Source organism: Archocentrus centrarchus, chromosome 4 (assembly GCF_007364275.1).
Source record: "Archocentrus centrarchus isolate MPI-CPG fArcCen1 chromosome 4, fArcCen1, whole genome shotgun sequence".
NCBI lineage: Eukaryota > Metazoa > Chordata > Actinopteri > Cichliformes > Cichlidae > Archocentrus > Archocentrus centrarchus.
Window position 1 is genome coordinate 10998796 of NC_044349.1, and position 17407 is coordinate 11016202.

General features: G+C 39.5%; 1 protein-coding gene across 1 annotated transcript; it reads right to left on the reverse strand.

Annotated features, from left to right (window-relative positions):
• Positions 1 to 857: 857 nt before the first annotated feature.
• Positions 858 to 16351, reverse strand: lurap1 (leucine rich adaptor protein 1). The gene is made up of 2 exons (XM_030728253.1): positions 15658 to 16351; positions 858 to 4343 (listed from the first exon to the last, which is right to left on the reverse strand). Exons 1-2 carry the CDS (start codon positions 15868 to 15870, stop codon positions 3471 to 3473), a joined length of 1086 nt encoding a protein of 361 aa, XP_030584113.1. The 5' UTR covers positions 15871 to 16351; the 3' UTR covers positions 858 to 3470.
• Positions 16352 to 17407: the final 1056 nt, after the last annotated feature.

Genomic DNA, 17407 nt, shown 5'->3' on the forward strand with positions numbered 1-17407 from the left:
CTGTGCAAGAGCAGCAGGTTAATTTCAAAAGCCCTGTTCATGACTTGCACATCTACTGTTTATTATTAGTGTGTGGCAGCCAGTCCTAAATGGTATGAGAGTTTCTGGCAATGTTCGGTTCGATCATGAAACTTCCACTTCAGCATCTATAGCCAACATTATCCAAGTCACACAGGCCTAGAGACCAGCTACTGACCACCTAAGAAAAAAATGAGCATTTTTCTGACTGGTTGGAAAGGATTGCTGGCATTCACTATGAAATCGATTGCTGAAGCCCCACTTATGCAGACCTAGAGATCGGTCAATAACCCCCCGATTCCAAGAGAATAATGTGCGTTCCCTGAATAGTTGACCAAACGGTGCTTACTGTTGTTGGGTTAAATTGGTTGCAAAAAGGCATATGGTGCTGTATCATGGCATCAGAAATCTCCCTGTGATTGCTTTGGTCACTTGTAGTTTGTATGGAAGATGTCAACTTGTTTGCAAACACTTGCAAACTGCTTCTTGAGCAGTAGTGAAACTGTGAAGACTGCAGCACACACAGGAAACTGATACTGTTCACCTTCAAACTAAAAGTTGCAGCATTTCAAAAGGGTTGGTTTCAGCTGTAAGGCCTAGGCTTTTACTTTGAAGGCAAGCGTTACGCTTTTTAGAGATTTACTACCACTAGTGGTTAAGTAAGGAGTGAGTGAGTAGACAAGCAGATGTCTTCCACGCAATCACAAGGAGGTTTTTGGTGCAGGTTTGAATTCACTCAGTGACAGACACCAACCACTTGCCAAATGGTTGGGAATGCACATTTTTCCCTAGTGACCAGAGGTTGCCAGGGCACCTCTGAGCAGCCACTAGGCCTGTGTGACCTTCCTGTCTCTCCTCCTATGTGTATATTTTAATCCCTCCTTACTTCATTCTTTTTCTAAAGCAAGTAACTCAAAGCATTATGTTGAGACATTTCAACCTGTTCGTGAACTCGGTGTTAATTAGACAGTAGCTAGCTGTAGGGAAATGAGAAGCTAACTCTTGTGTAACTCAGCCTCAAATTGTATATGTGGCATGTGAGAATGGAAGCCCTGACCATTTAGTAACAAAATAAGAAATGAATAGTCATTTGGGAAAAGAAAAATGAAATGAAATGTTATGGTGTTATGGAACCAAGATAACTGAAATGTGTAGAAAGTCTGAAAAATGAACATTTGTTTTGGAATCAGTATCAAAGCTCATATTTTATCAACACTTGTATTTAATAATTTCAAACCATTCCAGGCACCGAAAGAAACTGGACAGATTATGTAATATGTTCCCCTCCATTTACCACATGTGTTGCACCATCCCTGCACCATTAACATGACTAACTGTAGACTGGTATGAGCTGTAGTAACATTGTGATGAGTAAGCTGAAAATGTCTGAAATCCTTTGGGACTCATCTATTCTTATCCACACATGGCAGACCGGCTGTGTCTTTCTCTCTCACATGCACATCGACACACACGCACACCAATTCCTCTTCAGTAGCGTTGTCGTCTACTGAAGAACAGACATTATTATTAAATTTCAGTTGCTGAGAAGAGGCTGCTTATGTAAGCCACCAGACAGCCTTCAGGAAATATTGCTTTTCTTCACTGATTGTGTTTGGTCTTCCACGTACTTCTCACAAATCAACCAATAAAGATGTCAGCACAGGGCAAGCAATATCCACCCAGCCAGCATAACACATTTACCAGTCGATACTCAAGAGCACACAGACGTTTGGTCTAGCCATTTGTACACGCAAGCAAAGTCCAGGAAGAGGCAAAACTAATAAAAGATTATCATCACAACAGTGCAGTCATTTCAGGGGAAAAACAGGCATATGTAGTTAAGGTTTACACCAATCAGGCACAACATTTGCTTTAAAGTAAACTAATACAGGTTACCATAATTGTTAAAACAGAAGAAAAATATTCATCCATATTCAACATTTGTCTACAACCAGTCACGACTAGTAACCAGTGCACAGAGTAGCTGTACTATGATTCAGTGACTATACAATCGTGCATATGGTTGGTAATGCACTGAAGGTATTAGCTCCACAAAGACACAAATGCTATCACTGGCACATTATTTTTAATGTGTGAAACTTTTACCAATCTGAGTGCTTTGTCTTCTACTGTATGTTATAAATATTTTCTACTGCTGATCGGGGAAGTGTTTGGGGACAAAATAATATTTATTTGCAATTTTTGTTAAAACAATAGTATGGTCATTAATCACTGGGAGAGAAGCAATATATTATCCATAAGTAAGGATCAATATAATACACTTTAGTTGGGACTTTAATGAGAGGTTGATAAGAGGACTTGATTTTATACTATTAGTACCATCTTAAATGGAGTACACTGGGGTTCATTAAAGCTGTTGTTTGTGGAGTGTGGTAGTCATTTCCAACCTCAGCGTCAGGACCCTTCAAAATAGTCCCAAGGTAAATTTGAAGAGTACAGAACAAATACTAATTCATTACACAATGCTTTTGGTTATTTCCTGTCCCATTTTTGCTTTTTACTTGTGAAGTAATAGTCCCGATATGGACAAAAGTACTGGCACCACCTACACATTACACCTGCAAGAGCTTCCCAGCCATGGAAACCTATGCCACGAAGCTCCTGGTGCACAGTGTTTGTGCTGATGTTAATGCCAGAGGAGGTTTGGCAATGGGACCTAAAATGGATGAATTCAATGATTAAGAGACTCTGTGGCCCAACATTTTTGTCTATATAATCTTCTAATACCCCTTCAAATTAAACAATGCAGGAGTACATGTTTTGTTGTCTAGTTGAACTACACTTATTACCAGCTAATTTGATCAAAGATAAAAAGTTGGGAATTACTTTCATACAGAATCCACAAAATGTTCAATTTAATGTACAAAGATGATAACTGGGCCTCATCCTGCAATCTTTTTTGTAAAGGCTAAGTATATTGGTGGCAATATTGTTCCTAGACGATTTAAGAAAGTTTAAGTCAAAACAAGTTGAAATTTTCATTTTTTTGATAAAGTTTATGTCAAACAATCTGAAATAATGTTTCGGCTCTCTGGCACATTGTCTCACTGTGCTTTATTTTGCAGGAAAATAAAATAAAATAAGTTAAAACAAAACAAAATAATATCAGGGATTGTTAAAAGGACCCTGAGAACATCTATAACACAGGATTTTAAAGTTGATTTTGTGAGGCACCCCTGTTTGGCTATATAAGGTCAAAATCCTGTAATACTGACATCAATGTTTTATAGGAAGTTAGTGCAGTTACAGGAGGGAACAACAGAATAAACACTTAATTGTCCTTCATATGCAGTGTCTTTCACTAGGGAAAGCCCTATTATGTGCATTTCACAACAGCAGTGCCCTCTTCTTTTAACCTTCAGTTGTCTGTTTTTTGATGTTGCAGAGGGAGTGTTCAATAGTGGCTTTAGTGCCTTTCGTGATTATCCTTCTTACAAAAACGTCACATCTTCTTGCGACTGCACCCAGCGCCAGTGAGCATCATACTCCAGATGCATTTTGCCATTCAATTTACATGTATCCAAGTCAATCTTTCCATTTTTGTAAGCTTTAACTTTGGGGCTCTGGCTGGTTCCCAGCTTCTCACCGAGGCAGGTGCGAGTTGGGCTGCCTCTTTGTGTGGTTGATTTCTCCAGGACACCGTTAGCTTTAACAGCTTTTGTTTGGATACTGTTCTTAAAAACGGGGCTTCCCTTATTCATCTCTCCAGTCTTGGTCCAGATAGGAGCACCTTGCTTGGGGCCCTCAGACTTGGCTTGTGGAGAGCTGCCAGGAGCTGCTGGCTTCCCACTTTCAGTTCCACCAGTTCCTTTCCCAATGGCAGCACTGCCAACCCCATTCCCAGGTCCACCTTTTACTTCTGTCACATTTCCAATCCCAGTTCCATTCTCATTCACCCCAGCACTAGACCCAGACTTCACCCCTAACACTGTTGCTGTGACTGTGGCCCCGGAGCCTCCCGCTGTGCGGTCACCAGTAGTAGCCTCAGAGACTAGCGGTGTGGTGGAGCAGATGACGGACTCGGAGCTGGAGGGGCAATACTCATCCATGTCGTCTGCCAGGGTGTCCAGGTAGCTGCCAATGGAGATGTTGTCTAGCTTGTCATTGGGGTCCTGCAAGCTGCTCCAGGAGCCTCTCCAAGAGGTGTCGGGTCCCTCACCCAGGCTGTACTGACTGCTGGTAAGGCTGCTGCAGCGACTGGTCAGTGTGCTGCGCTCCTCAAGCAGCCATTTCACTGCTTCGATGCCCTCGTGGACCGCCAGCAGCTGTTGCAGGATTTTAACATCCACCGAGCGCAAGTGAGCCTGTGGATACAAAAAAGGAGATATTCTAAATTTACCAGAATGATGCATGGTTATTTTCACTGTGGTCATGTTTTGATAGTGAGCAATGTGCAACAGAAAAGAAAAACTGTATACGTGAAAACTAAACAGATGTTGAACCTAGGAGACTGCACATATTTATTTAAAGCTGTCAGCTTTGGCTCCAGGGACAAGTGCAAACACCATTATAATGCTATTAAACTGTTCCAGATTACCCTAATTGGAAGAAACTCATAACAGACACTGCCTGCAGTCCACAATACTAAAAATGGGAAACAAATAAAGTGAAAGGTAGAGGGGAAACCTGGTTATAGATGGATATAATGAGGAAATGTGACTGAAGCTGAGTTTGTAGGAGAAGCTATTAAGAAATGGAAATTTGATACAGTGGAAAGTAAGACACACTTGTAAAAAAAAAAAAAAAATCAAGAAAAAGTTTTACTTTTTTCCTTTACTGGCTTTAAGCTGACTTTAAATGCTGTCAGTGGTGCAAAGGATTCGAGAGTTAGTCTATTACTTCTGTCAGAAATAAATAATTACTTCAGTGGGATTTTAACATCCACTGATATCTTTTAATGCAATATGTGTGTGGGAGGTTAAAAAAGCTAAATGGTGAATAAGAAGGAGAAAGACAGCTGCAGTCATGGAAAATTCTTCCCCAGAATACATTTGCAGAGGTCTGCAGTGGATTGCAGGGCCAAGAGGTGATATATGGCAGCAACATTCAAAGCTCTGACCACTAAGATCCACTCGTCTCTGTATGACTCTCTCTGAAAGCTTAAGCCTTTGATTTCAAACTATTTCTCAGTTTCCTCCTTATATGCTTATATATCACTTTCTACTGGTCTATTGCTGTGCCCTCAGAGACTGCCTGTGTCTCTGCTCTGGAATCACGCTGTAAAATTTATGGTAATATGAACATATTTGTGCATTTCATGTCAGAAAGGTTTGGGTCAGATAGGTCTAATATACAATTATACTTTACTTCTCTTTTTATATTATTGTACTATGCCACACTATGGAAAGTGAAACTCCTACCACTGTAATATTATGCATAACCCAGTGCTAAGAAAGCAGTGCAGTGTAGTTAGCTGAGCCACCTAAGAAACTATTACTTTTTTGAGACCATCACATTTTTCCTATATAGAATCTTAATTTGTAAAGCAAATTATAGCTTTAGAGGCCAAATATGCAAATGCAAAACAAAAAAAAAAACCAAAACAAAACTAACAACAACAACAACAAAACTATTTACCACTGAAACATGTAGAAACACATTGGCATCAAATAGAAATAGTGCGGCAAAGATAAAACAAAAGCGATACTGTGATAAGGTCATACATTGCTGATAAAAATGAGACCAAATGCACAAATTAACATTAGACTTTAACTGTATATGACTCATTTTGTTTAATACAGAAAATACATTAAAATGGCCACAAACTCTGAGTTCATGAGCAGGGACTTAAAGCCACTAAGACCTTTGCCCTCTGACCTTTTGGAGTCTATGCTTGGAGTTAGTTACTTCCTGTGAATCAATAAAACAGTCTGAAGGAATGAACTGATTGATCCAACCTTCTAAATTATTCATATTTATCAGTGGTGATGAAAACACTTGAAGAAAAAATAAGAAATCTTTTCTATGGGTCTGATTAAAAGCCTGAGATGCGTGTGCATGAGCATGAATTAATATGTCTCATACATCATTTCTATGCATAGGTAGTGGCTGACCTTTGGATAAATCATTCACCATTTAAGACCTCACCACAGGCTGTATGGTAAAACTGCTATGGCATTTTCAGTCCACTGCAGTTCAGTGGTTTCCCTTCATCTTTCTCAGAATCAAAGTGCACTGTGGTTAATCAAACCACACTGCAGGAAGCTGATTGACATCAGTGGTTTCTAAACTGGGTATTATAGATAGAAAAAATAGAAGTGATGTTCATTTCTTCCCCCGACTTTTCTTTGAGTTTTGCTTTTGAATATGGCATGTTGAGTACTTTTGCCTCTTGAATCTCTAAAAAAATCTTGAAATGATGCGATCATAGTGGTAGCATGGCGTGGTTTGAGTCAGCTGCAGGAGGAAGAAGGTGGGGCGGGTTGGTTCAGGGAGTAGTGCCGGGGAGGGTTGATTGGCACAGAAGTCACGCACTGGCTCATCAGTCTCTCTCGCTTATGCAGTAACATGCTTGAATCTGGGGCTGCACCACAAGCTGACCACAGATCTCAGCCCTGTGATCATGACTGAAAAAACTCAACCAACAATTGTCAAAATCCTCAATGGGGACCAGCAGTTTAGATCACTGCACGCTACAGGGTAGTTGGCTTATGTCACTTAAAGAATACTAACTTATCCATGCCAAATTTCTCAATTATGATCACAACTGATGGCAGTGTGAACCTGCACCATTAGCTCAAAAACTTCTACTTAGTCTTAGTGCCATGAAAGATTTAAATGGCTTATGTGACTTGTAGAACATAACCACAGCATGACTAAACTGTAACCAGAGCTAAATGCAATGTTAACTGTGTAGAAAACATAGATGATTGAGCTTATGGGAACCGGCTTTTTTCTCGATTATCACAAGTAAACACAGGCAACACACTTCAGAAGGAAAAGAAACAAACCTCAGAATACAAAGTGAGGTAGAAGGATTTTGTTTTATTTTCTTTACTGGGGGAGAATTGAGCTGTGTGGTCAATGTTCTGTAAATGCTTAAGCCAAAGTCACTGGTTACAGAAAATTACCCAGGCAGCTCTAAAATATTATCAGAAAGAATTGCCCTAGAAATCGCAGCTTTCTGCACATGTATGTGTGGGTCTAAACCCACTGGCATCCTGGCACACAGAAATGTTGGGGTGGGGTTCAGGTTTGAGGTTTTTGGTTGGCAGAGACTGAGTGCTTAATGAGGGTGGCAGTAAAAGTAGCTCCACGCCTGTCAGCGCTGAGGCGGCACAATGCTAACGAAGCTATGTGCTCCACCAGTCTGTGAACACTTTGTTGTAGAAGTTTGTGTCTCAAAATATAGATAGACCACTACACTGTAAATTAACTGCTGCTGTCACAATAAGCCAGTTTTTTGACTGCTATACCAGGGTGGGCAACTTGGGTGGTAGGCAGCTCAGTGGTTAGATTACATTTTTGTACATACTGTACATTAAGCAAATCCTCTGATGCATGAAATGAAAACAGGCTATGCATTTAAGTATGTGATTTTTTTTACACAAGCAAAGGGACCATGTGTGGGTGGCCTTGTAACCATACCTTATTATTTCTACAATATTCTTCTGTAAGGCTGCTGTCACTTAAATGCAACCAGGAGTACATATGACACCTCCTCAGAATGAACTTTTAATGCAATATCTAAAAAAAAAATTTGAATAAAAATTTAAAATAAAGTAAGAAAGAAAAAAAAAAGCAGAAACAAAATAAACCCAGACCAGATCATTTTGTCATATCAGTTCTGCCTTCTTTGTTGGGGTCTTGAAATAGATTAGTTACCTATAAATCAACACATGGAAACATACAAATGTATTATTTTGTATTAAATATAAAAAAAATCTTCATATCCACATTATGCAGCTTTTTGTTAAAGGTTGAATCCATCAAATTTGCATCAACTGTTTCTCACTGTGTGTGCTGCGCTGCTCTTCTGGAGGGATTTTTTTCAATCACCATTATTTTCATTACTTCAAGATTAATTGCAGCATTTAATTTTATGACAATGTCAATGTGTGCACGTTAGAGAAAGGACTCAAATGAAAAAGGTCAAACTGGGGCCAAAAAAGGTTCAATGTGAGTGGGACACAGAAGTCCAGGACTAAACAGCCTTATGGATGATATTTCATTAATCTTTTTCTTTCTTTTTCTTTTTTTTTTGAATTTTTTGAGGCATCGGTACACAAACAGGCAAACAGACTTCTGTTTCCTTAATCAGCATGAGGCCAAGCACCACCTGGCAGACCTACAGGATTCTGGAAAGCTCATTTTCCTGCCTTTTGTATTATAAAATAAGATGTGTACCTGGGCTCTGCAAACAAATCAAATTCATTGTTTCATATTTAAACTTTCCTGCTGCAAAAGAGGATTTGTTTTCTTCTCCCACTTTTGAACCTCTTTACAATTTATCTTTATCTTTAGCGCTCTTTAATACATTGGACACTAAAATAAGCAACTTGAAGACGTCAGTCTGGCATCTGATCAGACAAACTAACAGTCAAAATGAGTACTTGTGGTCTTCATATGTGTAAATAGTTGGAGTGCATGGGGCCTCGGTTGGAGCTTGAGGAAAAAACTTTCAGCTCTGAGAATACCAACACTACCAGAAGAAGCTGACTGTTGGCAACACCTGAGTGATCTCATCTGCATGAGGGAATTTAACTGTCAAAGTGTTTCCTTTCCTAACTTTGACCTGCCTGATTTGATCTCTTTCATGATCGACAGAACAAGCAGAGAACCAAACTGTGCCAGGACACCCAGGCAGCCCAGAAATGCTTTCGGCGCTCCACACGTTACAATAAGAACACGTTCTAATTGTTGGAAAGTTTACTCAGATGGATTTCGGCTTTGTGTCAGATTGTAATTTTCCTTGGACACTTTTATGGACATTATTTTCTGCCACGCTGTGGATTTTGCAGGAGAAAATTGTGACTTTTTTTACATGTATGACATGCTTTAATGCAAACTCTTTATCTTAAAGATTTAAGCTGCTACACAAGTTTCAGGTAACAGAATATTTCCAACTTATCTCATGTTTGTTGTTAAGACCTCTGTTCTCATCCATCACAGTAATATTCATAGCTTGTTTGCAATCGTTGTCAGCTGATGTTTCATTCTTCTTTGTTTTAGTAATAAGCTCAGTTACAATGTTATTATGATGATAAATATCCATGAACTAAAACCTTAAACCTAAAAATATATATAATACATGAGATATTTTTCTGCATCACTTTGGATCATTGTGGATTAAGTGTCTAAACACTATCATGACACTGTACATTGTGATAACATATACATGACATGATCCATGACGCACACTGCCCCATGTGGCTACCTATCATCCCACGGCAACCTAACAGACTGCTGATATACTGCCAGCTGGGACACCAGCAAAATATACACAGTCACTGCTCTCTCTCTCTCTGTCTGTCTCTCTCTCATATCCCTTGATGCCCCTGTCTGTTGTTTCACCTTCCCAATCTAACGCGGGCCCTCTGCAGACATGCTGTGTCCTTGCAGAGCCCCTCTAGTCTCCATTAGACAGCAGAAGGTCGGTCCTGGCTCTCCATAACTCTCCAGCTGCTCCATCTGTCTGAATTTACATCTGAATGTCGAGTAAAATATCCATTCTTGTTATTCCTTTCTTACTACATGGCAGAGTGCTTAATGGCAATATGCAGGATTTCATTGTACTGCGTAAGTCAATCCAAATGAAGACCAATGTTTTATGAAACTGCATTAAAAACTGCAAAGAAGTGCTGCATTTTGGCCCCAATGGAATGAAAAATACAAGCAAATGCATACGAGGACAAACAGAGGCTCACACCCTTCTCCCTTTGTCTATCTTGATGTCAGAACATGCAAGCGACAGCACATGTCTGAATAAGACGTCTTAATCAGACGTGTCTTAAGAAGAAATGAAACCTGTATATAAGTCCTACCACGCTCACTGATATTATGGCTACAAGCAACAAAATGAGACAGAGGGAACACAGGAAACTAAACTGTGGTGGAAGAATAAAGGAGCTGCAGGTCACTTGGAAATAATTTATTTCAACAAAACCCTGTACTGACTGTGACATCTGTGACAATATGGCCGGTAACCAGACAGAGAAAGAAGACTGAGATTAAATAGACTGGATTTTGATTCCCTACAGCTCAGCTTTGCACTCAGAGCTGACTTTGCACTGACATTCATCTACCCAGAGGTGGAAGACAGAGAGAGCCTGACATAGGAAAGCTGAAGTGAATAAAAAGGAGGTGTTAGCAGAAAGTAAGGACATAGCTCGAGCAGTAACATAACATTTGCCCTTTGGTAACTTAAAATATAGATGCTGATTAATAAAATTCACAAGGCAGCTTATATATATATATATATATATATATATATATATATATATATATATATATATATATATATATATATATATATATATATTTTTTTTTTTTTTTTAAGGGCCTTCAGTGTGCGTGTGTGTGTGAGAGAGAGACAGAGAGAGCGACTGACTGCCAGTCTTCTCTGGTTTTAAAGGAGTGCCTCTATCCAGTAAATCTGTTTAGATCAGTGAAGTGAAGAGTGAAGATTGTCTTCAACTGGACAGCAGGAGACGAATGCAAAAGACAGATGCTTTCAAACTGCTCCCACAGAGACGAACAGCAGCACTGAAATCATTCACAGCATCATTTATGTGCCTTCAGCGCTTCCTCTACCAAATCAAGTCATAAGCAGTGCTGAGACAAATGTGTTCTGAAGTCACCCTTTACTGTGAACGCGTTACCTTTGTCTGGAAGCAGTAGTGTAACACATTACTACCAAATTCAGTAATCACAGTACAGCTACAGTGTAATACATAATTTAGAAAGGGTGCATCAAATATTTGACACAATCTTTGTTCATCTACATTACTGCTTTAGATGAACAATATCTGCCAGCTTCACTCATGTGATGATTTACATCTTTTTTCATTTTGTATAATCATTCAACTTGAATATCTTTAGGTTTTAGATTGTTTGAATGAATACTATTAAGCTGGGTATAATTTGGGTGACTTTGGGCACAGATGAAAGATGGCCACTGTATAGAAACTTTGCCATATGGTTTGCCCCGAAATGGTGGTCCTACATAGAGTTTAGTGGCTCAAAGTTGGCTGTTTTAACAGTCTTGAGACTAAAGACATCCTTTCCATGTGATTGCTTTCAAGAACCAGGACCAACAGGAAAAATCACATTAATGAAAATGAAAATTTTAAAGGCCAACCTTAAAGACAGGACAGCCATTTAATTTATTATTTGACTCCTATTTTGTACTTTAAGCTAATGGCATCAGTGTGTGTTTTTCAAGACATTTACTTAAGAGTTATGCAGCATGTTTGTTTGAATCAAACACATACTGTATGGAGCCTTAGAAATGCTGCATGACCTCATGTTTTCCTGATATTTAACAAGAGTAACACTTTATTACAAGTGGTAACACACTCACAAGCAAATATACACAGTGTTGATCTTGCAGAGGCAGATGCTGCAACCCACCATTACCATGCTGTGCAGTTATGGATACAAAGTAACAGATGAATGAGAAACAGAAGGGTCCACACAAACACACATACACTAAGAGTGAAAAAAGAACCAGTTATTAACCTACTCATTAACACACCGCCTGTTCATGTGGGTCCTATGAGCTTATTAGCAGGCCAGAAAATGTTGAGGAAGAACACACATCCAGTGACTTTGTTAGACAGTGTGCAAGACTCTGTGCACAAGACAGCTTTTCCATTTAGTCTCTCCCTGCAGACTCTCTGCACATGCATTAGTACTGCACATCTTACTAAGCAGATTTCTGATGATACTCCCATCTCTCCTTTTCCACTCTCATTACACAGCACCACTCACACAGATGAAATAACCATGCATGCAAGCACGCGCGCGCACGCACACACACACACACACACACACACACACACACACACACACACACACACACACACACACACACACACACACACACACAGGAGGACGAGCCCGGACGTGTACTGAAAGTTTCACTCCCTTACAGTTAGAAAGAGGCTCTTCATCATTCTCACTTCTCTCTCTGTGCTCCTTCCTTCCTTTGCAAAAAAGAACTTGATTAATGACTAAAACTACTAACAATCCAGCCTGGTTCTACAGTCGTGACAGATTTACAGAAAGTCTGGATGCTTTGTGAATACAAATTGGGCATTTTGGCCAAATATGCAGTCATCTTATCAGCTGATCTTTCTCTTTTACATCTTCAAACCTCTTATCCCTAAAAACACTGTACAGCACTAGTGAACACAACTAACTAGATGCTGTGATGGAGATCTTGTCTTAAAGCTTGAAAATGTCAAAGCTAAACATAATTCCTTCATCATGTTGTCCTAAGCTTTCATATATAAACATTGCCTCTAATATATATATACAATATATATGGATTATGAGAAGAAAACATGAAAAACCAAAAAAGAACTTAGAACTCAAACTTCTAACTCATGAGTGACTCTGCTAACACATCCATCCTGATACTGCGCTTTTCTGGTTACAAAATTACAGCCAGGGAAACAATAACCACAGAATCTATGTGATGTTTACATGAAACCTTCTCCATGTGTGCAGTTCTGATCGTTCTCACGGTGGTCAACATGTCCAGAGATAGGATGTGACTCAGATCTAGGACTACATGTGCACTCGGCCCAGATGTGATGTGAAAACGCGGTGTGTCTTTAAGATTTATGTGAAAAAAAATAGATTTGAGTCACGTAGACACACCCCCACTCCCCGGAAAACAAGGAAAAAAAAGTTTTGTGAGAACATCTTCCAATGGATTCACAGTAGCCACTATGCCAGTTACTGTAGTTTTTAGACCACACCGTTAGTAAAAGCCTTCAACTGATTAAACAAACCAAGACTAAGAATTTTATTGCCCACCAGCTATTTAACTAACCTAAAATATACACGTATGCACACATAGACTCACATAATATGAGCCTAATTCAATTTGAAAGACATATGGCAGAAAATACCAAACAAATGTTATAATGACAGCTGTTCATGTTTCTTTCCGAAAACTTTATTTACAGCAAGAAGGCGTAACATTTCTTATTTAAGAATCTGCACACTCCCATGCTGCTACCACCATGAGCTTGTGCGACAGCGCTGGAGTGAAATCAAATTCTATTTCTAACATGCGACCAAACTGCTAATGTGTTTTGGATGTTAGAATGTAACCAATGTGTTTTGGAGCGACTCTTTCAGAAAACAGCTTGTTTTGTTTGGGAATTCGGTCGTGGCAGCTCATACACTCTGTATCACAACCACAGACGGGGTGCATGCCTGCATCTGCCGCAGGAATGTGTGACATACATGAACATGAGGGAAAAAACAAAAACAAAAAAACAACTGTAGAGAGGTGCATTATTGCTACAGAGCTCCACTGTTTGGAGCAAGGTGGGGTCCGTGTAAACAAGAAGACAGAGGGCTTTTTGTTTTGAGGGGCCTTCACATTTTATTACTCAAGTCCAGTCAGATTAAAAATATATCTTTTGCAATTACTTAGCTGCAATCAAATACATTGTTTATCATTAAAAATATTAATCAAATGTAGATTCTTGATTTTCCTCTTTTTCTATTGCCTAATAACATGAGCACTGTTCATATTAAAATGTAGTCTGTGTTGTAGTTTGTACACATCTGAATGTACCCCTATTACAAACAACACGTCTCATTTTTTTTTGTCAGAATCATAGACAGTGTCACACCTTCAATCCTATAAACTATGGTGATGCTAACTGACAACAATACCAAAAAATACAACAAATGAGGCACAACAAGTGCTGCACTGGCTGTAAAGGTGAAATGTGACAATGTTGGAGATGTAAATAATAATAGCTCAGTGACCTAACTGGCTAATATCAACATAATAAAAAAGTAATTATTTTATCCACAACATTAAGTAGAGATGCACTGTGACATTTGGAGTTTAAAAATTGAAACATCCATAGAGAACATTGTCGTTTATAATCCTTACAGCCAAAGTAAAATTTACAGCACAGTGACAACAGCAGCCTCTGTGGCTTTAACTGGTAATGACAAGCCCCTGGATTTGGGGGCTTTTAAGCTCTAACACTGAAGGGTACTGAAACAAATGATACCGGCTGCTCAGTCAATGAACACAAAATCATCATCTCAATACAAACCAAAATTGGACTGTCCAAATAGACAGGCAGCTTCAGCTTTGTCGCCGAGTCCACAGTTTTAATTTGTCAGTTTACAAATTATCCACCTAACTTTAGGAAACTGAATTTTAGCCACAAGCCACCATGGGAGAAAAATGTCATTCCTGCACAATATATAATATATAGTAGAAGCTGTTACAAGTTAGTAGACTAAAACAAATGCTATCCTGTTCTAGCTTTGTATCTAACCAGCGGGTAAACCGCTTGACTCCGTCCCTCCAAAGCTACTGAGATATAACTGAGTCATTTCTCCTGAGTCCCCTGGAGCAGGAGACTCAGGAGAGATAATCTGTCAAACTCTGGTTTCAGTGTCTCTGTGAGTGTCTCCTTAGAAATGTACTTTCTTGGAAAATTGTACCCATTTTCCCAGCTTATATACAGTAAGACAAGGCTTTGGAGGGGGAGGAGTGGGAACAAATGAGATGCTGCTGGCGCTGTTACGAGTATGTGAACCAGCAAATCTTTTCTGAAGCTGTTATTTTTGCTAACGTTAAGGTAAAACACTTACTTATCATAGCTTTAAATGTGCAGGCATGAGTAGTTAAGGAATAACTAAAAAGCCGAGGTTAGTGAGGTTACCAGAGGCCTAACATTTAGCAGGGGCCATAAAAGCATCTTAAAGTTTGAGTGTCCTGAAGTAACATTGGTAAGGTCACAGGGGAACAGAGCCATGGGATAAATTACATTTTTGGCATTTACCTCCTTTTGAAATAAAGTTTTTCTGGTTATTTTAGAGAACGGTGACATTTCGCAGGGAGTCCCAGTGTGGGCTCTGAGTGCACAGCAGAGGCAGGAAGGAAGGCTTGACTGTGTCTCTTTAGAGTTTAGAACATAGTCATTTATTTAATCTCCAGGATCAAGTGGAGCTTTACTCTACACTTTAACTCATTAACTAAACACTGAGCATGTAGATGTTGTTGATATTTAATAACAGAAGCCATGTTAACATGAAATGGCTTAAAATCATCAACCATGGTCAGAACTATACTATGGATAGTTAAATGATATAATCTGTTATTCTAATATTAACAGTTAATACCTCAACAGAAAATAAGTGTCAGAGGAGTTGTGTAGGCTACTTTACCTGTGCATAATTTTCTGCTACACCGCAGTAATGATAACCTGATCTGCTAATAAATATTTAAATGCTCCCAACAACGTTGTCTGCTGGAGCCGAGCCGGATCTGATTCCCAGCGTTTATTATTTTGCATCATTATGATCGCTCTGTACCTGCTGACTTCAGTGAATGACAGCCTGGAAAACAAGAGTCTGCCGTACACATCCTACGGGCATGTATATAAGAAGTGTCGATTAGCGCACTCTTACCATCTCTATCCTCAGTTTCCTTATCTTTTCATCTAAACTCTTCATCCCAGTCTCCTTACTGGTGTCGTGCGCGAGGGCCAGCTTGGCGTCTGCCCGGAGAGAGGACGCCTCTTCCCGCATCCACCTGAGCAAACCCTCCGGGGTCTTCCGGCCGATTTTCGCCTCTATGTCTTTCAGATCTGGGACGGTCTCGCTGACAGTAACTTCATCCATCGTGGAAGGCGTTTTTAAACCGAAAAGATCCGCAGGACAAATATTACGTCCTTCGGGTTTCTTTGAGATTGTTGCCTGTCAAGCTGCGAGAGTCACTTCCCATAGGATTGTATGGCATCCTATGCGACTGCTGCTGAGTTGGACTGCGCCAGTGGAGGAAAACTAATAGTATAAATACAGTAATGTGTGGTTATTCCAGCCGTATGATGCCGAGAGAATTCCTTGATTTGTGGGCTATTTTAACTCTGTCATCATCTTGTGTGAAATGAATGAAACCCTTTTACCTAAACTGCTGATGATCATCAAGTGAAAGCGGGGAAAAAAAAAAAAAAAAATCCAATTTGTTGCTTTCACCTCCCCTTGATTGGTCCCTTAAAGCAGTAAATGCAGTCTGGTCTCCGAAGTCCAGAGTCCTGTGCTGCAGCTCGGTGAGGCTGATGTGTTTTGTTTGGGATCTCTAAGCTGAGCCACACTGCGCAGATTCCACCTGCATGATGACAGCGATCAGGAACCGCAGAGTGGGAGAGGAGACCCAACAGTCAAGTCACCAGTGATAACGCTCAGTAGCATCCGGGCAAACTTTCAAAATACAATCCACGTAAAGGTTCGGCGCCAGAGCTGAGGATGAACTACCAAATTAAAACGACTAATAGTAGAAGTAACAGCACAAATAAAATAAATTCAATTAAATTAAACAATAAATAAAAACCGTTCTTTTAAAGTCAGAGGACATGATTTAGGCCCCTTTCTGCACAAAGACTCGTGACTTTTATAATACGTGGAGATAAGATGGTTAATATTGATACTCCAGTTAAGCTGTATATATGAAGAACAACCAGTTATGTGTGGGGAAAAATTTTTTAAAAAGCAATCAAAATCCTATAAAGCTAGTGCAGAGGTGCATTTACACTACGGACACACAGAGTAATTCTGTTAATGCTGGACAAGGCAGAAAGCTGTTTATGCTACATGAAAATGCTTATCAGATTTGATAACACATTTTCCAGCTACTTGTTCTTATTACAAGAAGAAGGCCATAGTAAGGACTTGCATTTGAGGGTTGTGATGGGAGTAAAATCAGTAAGCAGGTCAGAAATACAACAGGACCCTCCTTGGACAGTACAAGAAATGTGAAGCTAAAATATCACAGAAGTGCAACTAAAATGAAACACATGAAGGGTGAAGATGTTCTGTCTGTGTCCTTTCTCCCTTACCCATCATATATGTGATATATGATGGGTATATCACTTGTAACACATGCTGCACTCTTGGCTGTCTTGAACTGCCATAAACATTCACTGTTAAGTTACACATTTTTGATAGTACTGATAGTAACTACTACTCTCACAATCGAGCTATATATCAAATGCTTTTCCCCACAGAGTAGTTGTACTCTTAGCTTTATATGGAGGCATGATGGACCTCTATAATACATCTCCAATCTGCTCACTGCTCATTACATTGGTACACTGGTTTGAAATTCTGTCACGTTGTCCATATTTATATAGCCAAGAGGACAGAAGATAAAATGAAGCTC